Here is a 17,144-nt window from a genome sequence, read left to right as displayed (position 1 = left end):
ACTTGTGAACAAAATTTTTGTGCATCTTTTCTAGTCATTTTGCAAAAAGTGGTTAAAAAAAGGATGCAAAATGTGTGTATTTATAGGACATACAATTCTTACAGAAGACCTAATATATGCTTGAACTATTGAGAATGTGCAAAACACAAAGCCATACAAATCAAATCAGAAACAGATTAAATAAAATGCAAAAAAAAAAAAAAAAAAAAAATGTGTTCTTTTTGCTGTGCGCTGCTTACAAAATTTTGTTTTTCTTTGACTTTGGCCAAAAAATGATAATGACAGAATTCTCCTAAATGTTAACATACTGTTGAACAAATAAAATTAGTGAGTAAGAAATGTTTTAAGAGAGTTTATTAAGTTCACAGGGTTAAATGTGCCCATAGTTAAAGATACATGGGTATATACTAATTCACATATCCACATTTAATGTATAGCCTACTCTAGTGATTTTGCTTTGATTTTGTTTTATTCTATTGTACGACTGTGATGCTGTGCTGCAATCGTTCACTTCTTCTTTCGTTTGGAGTTTCTCTCAGAGATTTGCTCTCATAATTCTCTTTAAAGGGGAAGTTTTTGTGCACCATCACATTCTGTTGGGAATTTTGACAGCATATTTCATAATATCTTACACAATTCAAAACGGAACTTCTGGCTGTGAGGTGACGGTATAAATGTTTACATGTTACATCAATCTACACTAAATTCAAGTTTTGCACTGGATTCGTGGTTCTTGGGACAAATTTTGTTACTGGAAGGTCAGTGTCTCAAATTTAACCAATAATTACACTATATAACTTGTACAAATGTGCAGAAGATTTGGCTAGCGAATCTGAGGACGTTTTTTCATTTGTAGATGTTGTAGATTGTCTGCATCAACGCAGCTGTGTACGTCTACAAAAACATACTGAAATAATCTATTCTAATATAAGAGCTGCTATGATAATGCTCAAATGTCAAATTATTATCACTCAATAAGAATCATCTCCTGTATCTTTTCCAAAGTTGCTTCAAAAGTAGAGGCTAAACATTTGGAGGAAGATCTGAAGGCCAGGGCAGGGAAATTGGGGTGCTGTTTAACATCAAATAAAATAAGTGAAATTATGAATTTGTAAGTTATATAAGATAAGTAGCATAATTTTATATATTACTGCTGCCAGTAAGTAATTTATATCTCATGCTTGGGAAACAAACACAAAATGTAGCTATGTTTTTAATGAAGATATTACAATGATATTCTTGAATCTCCTCTAGGGTGTGTGTGTGTGTGTGTGTGTGTGTGTGTGTGTGTGTGTGTGTGTGTGTGTGTGTGTATTTGAGCTAACATGTTCCATGCTAATCTATCTGGATGGGTTATTAGAAACAAGAAGATCGCTATGATATTTTGGGGCTAAATTATTAAGAGCTTTATAAATGAATAAAAGAGCTTTGAACTCGATTCGGTAACTAACTGGCAACCAGTGCAAAGAGCATAAAATAGGTGTAATATGGTCACGTTTGCGGGTTCCCGTGAGAAGACGGGCAGCTGCGTTCTGGACCATTTGAAGGCGAGAAATTGAGGAAAGAAGTAATCCAATGTACAATGAATTACAATAATCTAAGCATGTAGAGATAAAAGTGTGAATGACGGTTTCAAAGCTTTGCCTGCTTAAATACTTTAGCTAACCGGCGAAGATGGTAAAAACTAGCACTAACTACAGCATTAATTTGTTTATATAATTTAAGACTATTGTCTAGGTAAAATCCTAGGTCTTTAACATCCGAGGTGAGATAAGGCGTAAGGGTGTCAAGATCAATAAGACTGCCGTTCCGAGTGCCCTTTTTGGCCCAAATGATGATGATCATCGTTTAGAAGCATAAAGTTGCTCGTGAGCCACAATTTGAGTTCGTGGAGACAGGCTTCCAACCTCTTATATGCTTATCTTTATGTTTTATGGGTATATAGAGTTGCATGTCGTTCGCATAACAGTAATAAGACACTCCAAATTTACTCATAATAGAGCCCAAGGGAAGCATATATAGTGTGAACAGTAGTGGTGCCAAAATTGATCCCTGGGGTATACCACACGTGATGGGAGCCACCGAGGATGAATGAACACCTAAGCTAACAGAAAAACTTCTATCTGACAGGAAAGATTGGAACCATTGGAGTACCATACCTTCCATACGTTCCAGTCGAGATAGAAGGATCCTGTGGTCCACAGAGTCAAAGGCTGAGCTCAAGTCTAGGAGCACTAAAGCCATCGTGTCGCCAGTGTCTGTGGTTATTAAAATATCATTAAATACTTTTAAAAGAGCAGACTCTGTGCTGTGAAGAGTTTTGAAGCCAGATTGAAAAATGTCAGAAATAGAGTTAGTGTGCAGATAATTCTGTAATTGAATAGACATTTTTTTGAGAATTTTAGAAAGAAACGGCAGGTTAGAGATAGGTCTGTAATTTGCATATACTGAAGGATCCAGAGAGGAATTTTTAAGGACAGGAGTCACCGTGGCTGATTTAAAACAGGCCGGGACAGTCCCAGTCATTAGACAATTATTAATGATATGCAGAATATCTGGGCCAGTGATGCCAAAGATTCGTTTTATAAAACGGGAGGGAAGAGGATCATAGGGAGAAAAAGTAGGTTTTAACTTTAAAGTAATTTCTGTACAAGTAAAGTCTGAAGAGAAACTGATTCAAATTCACTCCACAGTGAACAGGAAAAAGTAGGATCAAATACAGGTTGAGTTGTGGTGAAAACTTGTGGCCGGGTGTTGATTTTATCAGAAAAGAATTTAAGGAAATTCTCACACTCAGAAGGAGAGATCGCAGAAGAGGTCCAAATAGGAGGATTTAAAATCGAAAAGAGTGTTCTAGAACAATTTGAATTATTTGCAATGATTTCAGATAAAAATTTATTCTTAGCAACCCTGACAGCCTTTTGAAAATTCTGTAGGGAGACGTGCAGCATTGCAAAAGATATTGGAGCTTATCTTTCTTCCATTTTCGTTCATGTCATCGGCAGTGCTGACGTAATAATCGGATATCACCATTCATCCAAGACTGACACTTGTTTCTGGAAAAAAACAAGCTTTCGAGGTGTTAGAGAATCTAAGATGTTAGAGCATTTGTTGTTAAAGATTTGTGTCTGCTCATCAACATCTAAACAGGATGCGAAAGTACTGGTGGTAGAGAGATTGCCAGCATGTAAGTACAATTCAGCAAAGACTGCACGAGGCCAACGTGCTTGAGGTGGGAAAGTTTTAGATACAGCTGGAAGAGCAGTTGAAAAAAACACTGGTCTATGATCAGAGAGTGAGCTATCACAAATATCAATATCAGCTACAGACAAGCCATATGTTAATATTAGGTTAAGTGTGTGACCGTGGCTAACGTATATATATATATATATGTATATATATATATATATATATATATATATATATATATTAAAATTAAAAAGTTTAAATATAGATTTATTATAGATATAGATATATATATATATATATATATATATATATAGATAATATAGATAAAATTATTATTTATAATAAATTTATTATCAGTATTTACATTTTACAATTTATGTTTCCAATCGAATGTTTAGTGATTATCTGTGCCATGAATTTTTAACTTAATAATCTAATAATTGTATTTAATAATCTAATGCCAATAATTTGTATGTGTTCAGTGACCTAAATTTTTGTGTGATGATGGAAACAGCCACAAGAACATTAATGTTGACTTCATTGTTTTATAGATGAGTGCATCCAAACCCCAGGAAAGGTAATTCTGCTCAGATTTCTAAAATGGAAGCTGTGCACTTCATTATTTATGCAATTAAAGTCAATTACAAACTGGATAATTCTCAGGATAAGACTTATTCTGTATTTATTAAGACTTAACAAAATATCAGTATGTGATGTTAAATTCAGCACTGGTCTGTCTCTGCAGTGAGGTGAGAATCAAACACTCTCTGAATGAGAACGAGGAGGAGTTTGTAGCCAAACGGAGAAAATCTGTTCTAGCAAGACTGCAGAAGCTTCAGATTCACTGCAGTGAGGTAAAACCTTATTTTGTAGCCTATTTCATGTATCTTCCTGGCTATTCCTTATTCTTACAAATTATTTCATAACTGATAAACATCAAATGTTTGCAAAGTCAAACTGTGTGTGTTTTAGACTGAAGTGCCAAACGTTGCATTACTGGGTTCTGGAGGAGGACAAAGAGCCATGGTGGGTTTACTTGGATCCCTGGTTCAGCTCCAGAAAACAGGTCTTCTGGACTGTGTCCTTTATCTGAGCGGAATCTCTGGATCCACCTGGTACGAACAACATCACTCACATACACACACACACACACACACACACACACACACACACACACCTACACACACACACAGATGGGGTGAATGTCAAAAATGAGAGCATTTGTTGTTCCTCTGAAGGTGTATGGCCTCCTTATATCAGGAATCAGACTGGTCCACCAAACTAGAGACTGTGAAAGACAAGATCATCCAGAGACTCAGCGGTCCTGGAGTCAGCTGGACAGATGCATATGCCAAACTGAAGAAATATTACTATGAGAAAGACATATTCAGCTTGACTGACGTCTGGGCCGCGATGTTCGTCACGGATTATGTGAAAGAGGTCTGTGCCACATATCACAACCCTCAATGATGTATACAATCTTAATGAAGTGCTATATTTTTAGTAGGATATTGATATGTATGACACACTTGATTAAAAATATGATTTTGTTAGTCATAAATGAGAAACATTCTCATAATTATGACTAATAGTATCTGATTAATTGAGAAAATTGTAATAATGACTTATGTCATAGTAATGAGAAAATGGTAATGGGAAATGTTCTCATAATAATAATTAACTTTCTCATCACTATTAGCAGCGCAAATGTCTCGGGTTACAACTGTAAGCCTGGTTCCCTGAGAACAGGAAATGAGACACTGCGTCCTGAGACGCTATTGGAGGAATGCCTCAGCGAGACTGGTATCTGAAGCATTTGTTAAATCACAGCAATCCTATTGGCCGGCGACAGCCTATGACATAATACCAGTGCGACCTGGAAGTATATAAGGGGCATCTAAAGAACATGTCATCCACTTTAGGGACTTTATGGACTGTTCAGGCAGCCCGGAGGCATGGCAAGGAGACACAGTGTCTCGTTCTCTGTTCTCAGAAAACCAGAGTTCCCTTTCGAAAGGGAAGTCGCACTGCGTCCTGAGACACTATTGGGGAAAGAAATACCCATGCCACCATGGTGAGGGGACTGCATGCCAAGAAATGGCTGTGACTAAGCACAAATAATGGCAGTTTCAACAGAAATGCCAGAAACACTCCCCTTCTGGTCACACACTAGGCTGTCAGTGACAGTACTCCCTATGGCCACTGCCTGAGTTATCATGCCTCAATGAGGAAGTACCTTCATATAGTAACAGAAGGACTTATCAAAGGCTGCTCAAAGGCTTGGAACCAGCATCTTCACTGGGAAGGGGTTCCTTTAAGGGAATATGTCACTTTTAAGCAGTGGTGTAAAGTATTTCAGTAAATGTAATTAGCGACTTTACTTAAGTATCTTTTCGGCTACTTTGTAGTTTTACCGAGTATCAAATATATTAGAAACTTTTACTCTCTACTTGATTACATTTTTGAATAAGTAAATGTACTTTTTACTCCAATACATTTGGGGTGCTATAAGGAAGCGATATTGCCATCAAAGGGCATTGAAGGTTGTGCACTTTACCTTTACTCATCCAAACTTGTCAAAAAATTTACTTTACATGAATGTGAGTGCTTTAGCAGGTAGTTTCTGAATCGCAGGTGTTTGATTTATGAGATGAGGTCATGACTGCAGCCAGTGATAAGGCCGAAAGACTTTGCCTATTTAATTTTACTTAACATTATGTTATTTATCGGCTATATTGACAAGACATTGTTGAAGGATATTGGTTTACTTATGGCCTTTCTGTGCACTTGAGCTTTGTAGCCATTTAAGAGGCTGTTGTGTCGACCTTGATTTATTGCAATTTTGAGGTGTTATTTTGATTTTAGAAAATAAACATGTGACTGCTGTCCTCACAAATCAACACTTTCTTATTTTTACTGTCATGTCTTTTAGCTGTTGAGGACTAGTGCATCTTTGAGCCTACATTATATGAGTAAAATACTTAAGTACTGTTAAAATCAGATACTCTAAGACTTTTACTCAAGTCGTATTGGAATTGGTGACTTGTAACTTGTAATGGAGTAATATTCACTGCAAGGTATCTGTACTTTTACTTAAGTATGGTTTTCAGGTATTCTTTACACCTCTGCTTTTAGGGGGGCATCGTCTCAACCCCCAGAGCCACCAGGGAGGCTGACCCGGTATGACTTGTGACCTAGTCTAGCCAAGTCAAGTCACTAGAATATCAAAATCAACCGCAGGCGGTAGATCCTTCTCCTATTTGGCACCTAAACTCTGGAACAATCTTCCTAGCATTGGTCGGGAAGCAGACACACTCTGTCAGTTTAAATCTAGACTAAAAATGCATTTCTTTAACCTGGCATACACATAACACATTACCAATTTATATTTTCAAATCTGTTAAAGGATTATTAGGCTGCATAAATTAGGTCAGCCGGAACCGGGAACACTTCCTATAATGCCTGATGTACTCGTTACATCAGAAGAAGAATGGCATCTACGCTAATATTAGTCTTTCTGGTTATCCCGAGGTTCACCGTAGTCAACCGGATCCGGGCCGTATCCAGGTGAGACCAAGGACCTGCACCTTGACACGACCACAACGCAGCCCTGAAGTATCAGCAGAGATTGAGTCAACTAGATCATCCACTGTGAGGGCCTCATCGACACGACAGCCACGACACAGTTCCTCAACAACCATCCATACCGGCGTGATCCTCAATACGATCCTCAATTGGATGGAACTGGAATAAATACTTTGAATGTTGCGATCCTATTGGGCTTATGATAGCTACCTGAATCCTAACAAAGCACTGTTGGCCAGAGGAGAACTGGCCCCCCGACTAAGCCTGGTTTCTCCCAAGGTTTTTTTCTCCATTTAAACACCTATTTGCCACTTGTCTGCCACCTGATGTCACCTGATGGAGTTTGGGTTCCTTGCCGCTGTCGCCTTTGGCTTGCTTAGTTGGGGACACTTGACATTTGACTTGACATTTGATATTCAACAGTGCTTTGATCTGCCTGCATTGACACTATTCTTTTAAGAGCTGCTGTGCAGCCAAATAATGTACCAGTTATCAATGTAAAGCTGCTTTGACACAATCTACATTGTAAAAAGCGCTATATAAATAAAGGTGACTTGACTTGACTTGACTTTTATTTATATAGCGCTTTTTACAATGCAGATTGTGTTAAAGCAGCTTTACAGTGGTAACTGGAAAATAATTTTGGCTGCACAGCAGCTCCAGAAGAAAATGGTCTCATTGTCTAGCTTAAGTAAATTCAGTATTGATTCATTCCATTGTAACAACCATTAGTTAATTTAGTTCATTTATCTATGCATCAGTTCTGGAGAAAACAGTGATACCAACATTGAGCTCAGTTCATTTCGCATACAATGGTGGCAATGCAGGCAGAACATTGTTGAACATAGCTGAATATCAAGTGTCCCCAACTAAGCAAGCCAGAAGCAACAGCGGCAAGGAACCCAAACTCCATCAGGTGACAAAAGTGGAGAAAAAAAAACTGGCTGTTTTCTAAACAGAGCCTCTTACCATACTTGCCTAATGAGAGGTAACCAGATGAGAGGGACTGCAGAAAAGGGCAGTAACCAGCTCACATCAGACAAAGAGACAGGCATTCTGAGGAGCAGGACTCAGTGTAGCACTTTCCAAACAAGGGGAGTTACTCTGCTTGACCCTGGACCTAGAGAGCGCTTCTTTTTTTTTTTTTAAAGCATTATAGAGGCTGGGTACTCTACATAGAGTCCCTAATGAGAGGAGTACCTCCAGCTCTATCAAGAGCTGATCTACCAAGGGGATTCACAAGAATCTCTTGACCTTTCAGATCAAACTCAGGGAGCGAGGTTCTCTAAAGGACAATTCCCTCAAATAAGGGAGTACCACTAAAAATCTTATCTACCAGAGAGGTCTCATGAAAGTCCTTCGACCCTCTGACCAGACTCAGAGAGCGAAGTACTCTACAGAACGACCCACTAAACGAGGGAAGTACTACCTAGGCTCAACTGAGTAGAGTATTGACCAAGCTCTAGAACTAGTACCGAAGAGGCTCCTGTAGAGCCTGTGACATGATGCAACTCTAGAGAGCCAGGAAACTGAATTAGCTGGAAGTGCTAAAATTCTACCTCGACCCAGAAGGTTGCCTTCAAGGTGGCCCGAGGAGGGCCAACTACTTGATAGTGAATCTAGAACTCTAGGGCTAGTACCAGGGAGGCTCCTGTGGAGCCTGCGACATGATATCAGTCTGCGCCACTCTAGGGGACAAGGGGAGTACAGATCTCATGCAACTAGACTGTTGAGGAGGCCTTTATACAGGGCCTACTACTCCAGAATATCATGAGCATGGGCTCAGGGCTAATGCTTGAGCTCTAAGGGAGCGTACTCAACACCGTCCTGAATAGGAGAGAGCACTTAGTCGGCTCGACTTGAGCATCATTGGTGTTGAATACAAGGGGCTTCAGAGCTCTGCGAGGACCCTGAACAAGGGGAGTTAATATCAGCTTGACCCAAGACAAAGCTCAAGGGTGGAAGCCTGAACAAATAATGACTCTTGCTCCAAGACAGGTTGCTGCCTGAGCTATGCTCTGGAGGAGTGGAGGCCTCAACGGGATGAAATTCCACCGAAGAGTCCTAGGACACTCAACACCGTGACTTGATGGTTACAATCAAGGAACTTTCACAGGAGACCCTGCTCTAAAAGGCCACAAGCTAGATAATGCTACTAACCAAAGCTCTAGAGAGTGGAGGCTTCAGCATAGTGCTTGCCACTCTCTAAACGAGAGGAAGCCTAACAATGCCCAGAGGACATCCACAGAGGAGGCTTTCTAGGAAATAGCCTGTGACACCTGGCTATTTGTCTGCAATTTGTCTATACCACTAGGGAACTGTAGCTCAGTATACAGCTTACTCTAGTAACAAGAGGAGTCCAGCTCAACCTAGGCAGATTGATGAGGCCACAAGGCCTGCAACTCGCATTATCAGCCTAATGCAGAAGGCGGGCCCCAGCCGGGCAAATCAGTAAGAAGAAGGCATACCAGGATCACCAGCTGCCAGTCTTGGGCTCTCTTTTAGGAGCAGCCTACTCTGAGCTACTGCAGACAAGGAGGTGCCTCTCCAGCCGTAAGATAGTTCACAAACATCTCGTCTATAGGGGGCATCAACACTTATCCATGTTCACGCACCCCCTCGGCATCTGCATAATTTGCATGCTGATGTCCACAGATGCGGGTCAAATACAGATTCTTCCATGCCCTCTCGATCTCAGTGTGGAGATAAAGGAGGAAAGAAAGACTCATCATATTCGGCGCAGGGCAACTGAGAAAGTTTAGATGCCTTCTTCACCCTCAGCAGCCGTCTCCTACTCTTCCTGGCTTGACGCCAGCAGAGCACTGTCTCTCTGTATCTCTTCTTTCAGCCGCTGAAGAGCGAGAGAGAGATAACACCTCTGTCTAACTCTTCAACAAGCTTCAGGCCCCCGCAATCTCAGCTCCTCTCAGTGAGAGGGACCGAACTGCTGGGTACAGATGGCTGTCCCTCTTCCCTCAGGAAGATAGACAAACAAGATTGGGGTTTCCTAAAGGGGCTCTCAAACTGCTCTCTCAATGACTGAGCACGCCCAAACAAATAACGCACAAGTTGTGTGTGTGATCAATTGTCAAAAAACTTTGAACACAAATCCACACACCACATGAAACATTTGCTTACCCGAGCCATACTTACCTGATTTTGAACAATTGTGCTTCAAACAAACAGTCCCTGAAGACAAAAAGAGTGGATGACATGAGCTGCGTCCAAAATCACGTACTGTTGAGTAGATACTACATTTGAATTTAAATTTACTTCACGACCGTTGAAAAAGTATGTTCTATATAGTACGAATGGGTGTAGTTTGAATGAATTCAGACATACTACATCCGCCATGTTGTTACTGTCACATGACCTACTGGCGTCAGTTACGTCCCTTCAACTCCATTCAAAAATCCTCTCCCGTGGCCTCATGGGATAGTAAAGCGACCATCGTATGCGCACTACAGAATCTCGCCGGAAGTAGTAAGTCATCCGGGTACTTTTCGCCTAGTGTTTTTCAAATACTATAAATTTGGACACTACTCTGTTGGCATACTGTTTTTCATGTACTATATATTAGAGAAGTATTTGATTTCAGAGGCAGCAATGTTCACTAGGTGCCCCTTATATACCTCCTCGTCGCACTAGTATGATGTCATAGGCTTTCACCGGCCAATAGGATTGCCGTGATTTAAAGGATTAGTTCACTTTCAAATAAAAAGTACCCAAAGATTTATTCACACTCAAGCCATCCTAGGTGTATATGACTTTCTTCTTTCTGATGAAAACAATCGGAGATATATTAATATATATCCTGACGCATCCGAGCTTTATAATGGCAGTGAGCGAGTATGAGCTGAAGAAAGTGTCTCCATCCACATCCATCCATCATAAACCTACTCCACACAGCTCTGGGGGGGGTTAATAAAGGCCTTCTGAAGTGAAGTGATGCGTTTGTGTAAAAAAAAATCATATTTAACAAGTTGTGAAGTAAAATATATAGCTTCCGCCAGACCTTACGTATTCAACTTACAAAGAAAGTGTAAAACTCTTGCAGTTCAAAAAGCTTACGCTACGTCCTACGTCCCTATTCAACTTACGGAAAAAGCTTAAGTGACGGGATACCAGTTCCGTTTTTTTCGTAAGTTCAGTATGGAAGGCGGTCTGGTGGATGGATGCACATTCTTCAGCTCATACTCGTGAATGCTGTTCACTGCCATTATAAAGCTCGGATGCATCAGGATATTTATTAATATATCTCAGATTGTTTTCATCAGAAAGAAGAAAGTAACATACACCTAGAATGGCTTGGGGGTGAGTAAAGCTTGGGGTAATTTTCATTTGAAAGTGAATTAATCCTTTAACAAATTCTTCAGATACCATCACACTGAGGCGTTCCCCCAATAGGATCTCAGGACGCAGTGCGAGTTCTCTTTCAAAAGTGACATCAACTGGTCAAAGTTGTGCAAATGCGAGAACACAGCAGGTTAATATAATTAAAGTAAACAACTGGACACAAAATATTGATTTGAAATATTATATTAGCTCATTAAACACAAAGTTTCCACAAAGAAAAAAGTTTCTAGCAGGAGGTTTTTCACTTGAGCTTGTTTGTGACTGAATAAATTGTCCCAGGTCTCCCATAAACTGACGTGATAAATTACAGCTGCAAAAAAAAAAAAAAAAAAATTATTTTCAGATAGATGAACACACACTCACAGACCATTGGGACCAGCAGAGTAAAGACCCGTTTCCCATCTACACAGTGATCGACAAGCACTGCAAACAGCGCAAAGATGGAGGTTTGTGTTTGTGTGTGAGAAAGACAGAGTTAATGTGTTTGTTTCAGCTGTTATATGAACGTGTTTCTGTCTGCAGACCCCTGGTTTGAGATCACTCCACATGAAGCAGGTTATTCTCTCACTGGAGCGTTTGTGGAAACCTCCAGCTTTGGCAGCAAGTTTGAAAATGGTCGTAAGATCAAGAACCAGCCTGAAATGGACATGCTGTACCTGCAAGGTAACAAACTCTGTTTTAAAGAAGAGTTTATTAATATTTATAATATCAGCTTACATTCTACAGATTCTCCATAATAAACTGTACATTGAACTGAATTAGAGAATACTGTAAAATAGATCAGTAGTCTCTGAGATGTATATTGATCTGGAGATCAAGTCTGTCAAAACTGAAATATAAATATTACAATTAGAAATATTGAAAAATAATTTAAAAAGCAATTTCACCAATAAGTGCTGTTTTCCAACATAAACCTTCTCATTACACAGTGATTTAAAGGAAAGATAATTTTTGCTTCACAATAAGAGCTTCAATTATAACTTTATGCATCAGACTGTTTGTATTATACATTTTATTTTAAAGAATGATACAATTTTGTTTATTGTATACACTTTGTATACACTCTGCAGCTCTGTGTGGCAGCGTTTTAGCTGATAGAGTCGAGATCCTTAAATTCCTCTGGGAACGAATAAAAGGTGCAACTTCATTTGTTCTTAAAATTGATTGCTGTATAAAGCTGACAGTCATTTCACTATCATGTGAACTTTAACTCCATTTGACCCACCCTTCCCTCCCTCGCCCCGCCCCTCCACTCCAGAGTTTTTTCATCATTTCCTGCTTAAAAGAGAAACAGGGATGTTTGGGGAAATAAGTAAAGGTAAAGCTTTTCTTACTGCTTTTATTTATTGACAAGTTGATCTACCTTTTGTGTCTAATGATCTGTTCAAGAATACCTGCTAAAAAGTTAAACTTTTCAAATGAAATAACTTCAGAGTGACTTTAATGATGAAAAATAAAAGTGAGCTATAATGGTGATTATCACCTGAAAACACCTGATATCTGAATGTCATAAATTTGGGGATGGAAAGACATTTTGCATATGTTTGTTCAACGTGTGTTTTCTTCAGAAGACGAATGTTATCAGTTGCTCATGGATCTGGTGGACATGAATCTCTCTGTTTTGAATGACAAAGATCCGTCTGATCTCGATGAATCCATCAGAACAAAGCTGAACGGTAAGATTTTCCTAAGGTGTGCTAGAAAATGTATCATTAATGGCTTTTCTGCAATATTTAAACAAGCTGATTGATGAAAACATGAATATGGATACATTGAAATGCAAAAACATTCGTTTTGGCCAAAAAAAAACACTAATTAACACAAGATACACAAACTAGAATTATACAGATGACAAGAACTCAACCTGCACATTCCCCTCTTTTTACAGAGCTCACTGGAGGCGAACATCACCTGGTTTTTCCAAAGAAAAAACTGAATCTCACTGATAAAGAAGCTGCAAAACAGTATATGAAACAATTCACTGAGGATGTGTGTAATGATTTGAGTCACTGCTTCAGTTTCTGGCCTTTTGGTAAATTGAACTGTATTTACAATGTTAATTTGTTTACAATGTTAAAGCTGAAGAAACTATAAGGCAACATCAAAAACTTCTCCAAAGAATCATATTAACTAAAAACATATACAGAATATAAAACAATATCAGAACCATTTACTGAATTAGAACCACTGTGTATTTGTTTTACAGATATTTGGACAAGAATTTTCATATGCATGGATCTGTGGATCTGGGGCAGGAATTATGACTTCCTCCACAACATGAAAGGTGAGAACAGAAACTCAAATGGACAGGTGTTAACTGGAAATTCATTGTGAATAATACTGTGTTATAAAGCTGTAATCCCTCAGATGAAGCAGTGCCCTCCACTCTACTGGAAAGTGAGATGAGAGACTATGAAGATGGTGGACTGTTGCTGAACTCACCCTACTTCTCAGTGCTGAGAAAAGAGAGAAACATCGACCTCATCATTTCCCTGGATTTCAGTGACGATGCTGATCCTTTCACGGTATTATATGCACAGAGAATTTACTTAGAGAAGTTAATTTAAATGAATAAATCCCCTAGAAATCATCATTTACTCCCTCTCATGTCGTTCCAAACCTGTGACTTGTTTCTTCTGTAGAACACAACAGGAGATTTATGAGTTATGAGATTTTCCTTATGAGTTCAAACTAACATAAAATGTACAGGATTTTAAACACATTAACAAATAATCACAAATGCCGTATATCTGTAACGGTCTCGTTCTGTTTTAGTTCTCTGAGATTGTTTGTTTTCATGGTTATTCATTAGTTTCTCATCTGTTCGTAGTTTCATTGTTTACTCTGTCTGTGTATTTAAACCCTCAGTTTTCTCTGTTCATTTTCTTGTTGTCTTAGTTTTAACTTGTTTATATTTTCATGTGTTCTCCTGCATGCTCTGAGCATTATTATTAAAGACTTCGTATAGTATTTTCCTGTTTGTGCAATTCACAACAACTAAGACACCTGAAAATATAATTTAAACAGATAAAAGGAAACCATTTTAAAATAATTTAACCATATTATGATACCTAGAGAGTGCTATCTGTTAGCATTCTCATTTATCTCAGAAGGGGGTTCTCATCCTGATGATTTCACTGAATAACTACTTAAATTTAAACAGTCTAACCCTTTTAATCAAACAATATTGTGATGTTTTTCCACTGCAGACAGTGAAGGAAGCTGCTGAGATGTGCAAGGAACTAAACATCCCTTTCCCTGAGGTCAACATTCCCAGTGAAGATGTAAAGAAACCGAAGGACTTCTATGTGTTCAAAGGCCAAAACGCTCCAACCGTGATCCACATCCCTCTCTTTAATGTGGTCAACTGTGGAGGCAAGTTAAAGTCTTACAATGTCTTGAATAAAACTGAAATATCAACTGTGTTCTGATTTAAGTGTGTTAATGTTTTTTCAGATGATATTGAGGCGTACCACAAAAAATATCACACTTTTCAACGGCCTTACAGCGCTGAGATGATCACTGATCTTATGAAGTTCGCTGGAAAAAACATCACAAACAACAAAGACAATCTGCTGGAGCAGATTCGCCTCGCCATAGGGCCAAAAATACACTAATAATGAATAATAAACATCAGTGGTGTGCAGCGTTCTGAAATGAGGCGGCAAAGTCCTCACTGTTTGTTTTATTGTTTTTTCAAATATAAATTCATGTTTCATTCAGACTTAATGCTGACACATTTTTGACAAACGTGAAATGCACATGAAAATGAAAGGCGGGATTTATCATGTGACCAAAGCAATAGGCCAATCAGATCTTATTTACAGCAGCGCCATCTTTGATTTTTAACAGGAATGAAATCGAGACTGTGAGGTATAGACATACATTTCTGCAGTGGGTTGTACTGTTATTTAATGTGTTTTTGATTGTTCTGAAGATGAAAAACAGCAACATATCTTTCCATGAAATTTCATTAGTCAAAAAACTCCAGACAACATGACCTGCAGAAAATTATAAGTGATCTAGGAGCTTTATACAGCTTTTTACAGCTGATGCCATTGAAAACATAAGTCTATCCCTCAAAGCCTCGCTTTCATACCTGTCATGGCACTGCTCTCAATAAAGTCTATAGGCCGATCATTATGTTACTTTTGTTAAAAATATTTCTGCATGTTTCAGTCTGTTCATTATGAGGAATAAATTGCTGATCATTAATAATAAAATCAACCATAACACAGACTAAATTACAACTTTGATTGCTGATTAAAAGATGTATTACTTTGTTTCTGTTCCAAAGAATGAGTAAGCTGTTCGCTAAAAATAAAGTTCTCTTTCTAACATTCGTTCTGTATCTCACTATGGAGACCTTTTGGGAACAATTGCTGCAGTGATCAGGGAGTCCCGCCTCCCTGTATATAAAACACAGCTACCTGCCGTTTCATCATTCTCTCTCTCTCTTCCCCGTGGAAGATCTTTGGAAGCTGTCCTCAGCAGATTTGGAGAAGTATTGCTTAACAGTTTATAGATGGAGCCGCAAGGTAAAGTCCCAAATGCAATATTCCTTATGTTTGTTGAGTCACTGAGATAAAGTGGAAGTAAATGGAACTGAGACAAGTTTTCTGCTCTAAGTTTCCAACACATTTTCAAAGGCTGGATCTGAATGCAGATGGGTTACCTCTGAAAGTGACTGAGACATTCCAGAACTTGAGGGCTGCCTCAACACGTTCTTTATATAATCCAAAATAGAGGGTGGTTGAGGGTGTGCAGATAAGAACATCGTCCCATTCTTGTGTTCGGTTTCAGACATGCAGACATGTTTCCTACAGGACCTTCTGGATAAGGGCAGAGCCTTTTCTATTGTTAAGGTTTATCTGTCCGCTATCTCGGCATGTCATATTGGTCTTGACTCGAGTACTATTGGCCAACACCCTCTTGTTTGTCGATTTATGAGAGGAGCACGAAGGCTACACCCAGCCACTGGTCTCGCCTTGGGTCATGGTTCATGGTCCTGAACAAGCTCTCTAAAGCCTCTTTTGTGCCCATTGATAACATCATGTGATCACGCTGGTGCAGTTCAGTCAGTGGACCTGCTAGCTTTTCATCCACCACCATTTTCATCTCCAGAGGATGAGCTGTTACACTGTTTATGTCCGGTTCGTACTCTGCGGGCGTATGTACAGACAACCTGCACACTTTGTAAGAGCAACCAGCTGTTTGACTCATGGACTGACTCTTACAAGGAAAACTCCCATCAACGCCTTTCCCACAGGGTGGTGGAGGCTATCGTGTTATGTTACAATAACACAAATTTTTTAATTTAAATACTGCCATTCCAAGCAGAGACTTGGACTTTGTCACCCTCTTGTGGTCATCAAATGCATTGTCCATTATCTTTTCATCTTCACGTTTTGTCTTTTATATGCATTAAATGAAATATGCTATCATCACAGCATCATTTATCTGCAGCACATGTTGACATGTTGTACTTCTGAGACATCAAATTCAAGTTATGATTCCCTCTCTGATTCAGATTCCAGATTTATAGTTTCAAAAAGTTTCAAAAATATGTTTTCCAGTCATTTTGATTTATTCTAGATTTATTTACCTATTTATTTTCTAAATCAATTAAATGTATTATTATTAACATCTTTTAATGGATTTTTACTGTCCCACTGTATTTTTATTTCTAGTATTTTATTATTATTATTATTTGTAATTCCTGCACAACTGGTAGCTATCACATCTAGCTCCGTTTAGTTTCAGTTTGTATAGACTTTCAGTTTGTTATTGTTGATCACATGTCTTCCTTTGTTCTATATGTTCCCGCTGCAACCTGTCACCATGGACACTAATCATCAGCTGTTCTTCATTTGTGTTAATCTTCTGTGTCACTTTTTAAGTTGCTCCCTGTCATGCACTCCTTGTCCGGTCACATTATACTCATGTGTTTGCATGCATGCCTGCCTGTCTTATATTAAATGTTTGGAACCTTATCTTCTGCCTTCCGACAAGCA

The 17,144-nt window shown here is 38.8% G+C and overlaps 1 protein-coding gene across 5 annotated transcripts in view; it reads left to right on the top strand.

Annotated features, from left to right (window-relative positions):
• The window catches only part of LOC127513090 (cytosolic phospholipase A2 gamma-like), a 115,696-nt gene that overhangs the window by 49,380 nt on the left and 49,172 nt on the right, over window positions 1–17,144 (top strand). Inside the window, exons 1-15 of one of the 5 annotated variants that reach the window (XM_051894640.1) lie at window positions 607–758; window positions 3,741–3,766; window positions 3,935–4,043; window positions 4,162–4,304; window positions 4,428–4,629; window positions 11,474–11,576; window positions 11,653–11,793; window positions 12,201–12,266; window positions 12,389–12,448; window positions 12,699–12,806; window positions 13,019–13,162; window positions 13,337–13,414; window positions 13,498–13,655; window positions 14,340–14,505; window positions 14,587–15,473. In XM_051894640.1, coding sequence (XP_051750600.1) covers window positions 3,741–3,766; window positions 3,935–4,043; window positions 4,162–4,304; window positions 4,428–4,629; window positions 11,474–11,576; window positions 11,653–11,793; window positions 12,201–12,266; window positions 12,389–12,448; window positions 12,699–12,806; window positions 13,019–13,162; window positions 13,337–13,414; window positions 13,498–13,655; window positions 14,340–14,505; window positions 14,587–14,747 — 1,665 coding nt within the window. In that variant the 5' untranslated portion in view covers window positions 607–758 and the 3' untranslated portion in view covers window positions 14,748–15,473. Of the gene's footprint in view, window positions 1–606; window positions 759–3,740; window positions 3,767–3,934; window positions 4,044–4,161; window positions 4,305–4,427; window positions 4,630–11,473; window positions 11,577–11,652; window positions 11,794–12,200; window positions 12,267–12,388; window positions 12,449–12,698; window positions 12,807–13,018; window positions 13,163–13,336; window positions 13,415–13,497; window positions 13,656–14,339; window positions 14,506–14,586; window positions 15,474–17,144 lie in introns of those variants that run through there. The other 4 variants (XM_051894638.1, XM_051894636.1, XM_051894635.1 and 1 more) reach the window with 4 other exon arrangements.

The sequence above is a fragment of the Ctenopharyngodon idella genome, chromosome 5 (assembly GCF_019924925.1).
Source record: "Ctenopharyngodon idella isolate HZGC_01 chromosome 5, HZGC01, whole genome shotgun sequence".
NCBI classification, from domain to species: domain Eukaryota; kingdom Metazoa; phylum Chordata; class Actinopteri; order Cypriniformes; family Xenocyprididae; genus Ctenopharyngodon; species Ctenopharyngodon idella.
The sequence above is the reverse complement of the archived record's forward strand: the minus strand, read 5'-3'. Positions and strand labels throughout refer to the sequence as shown.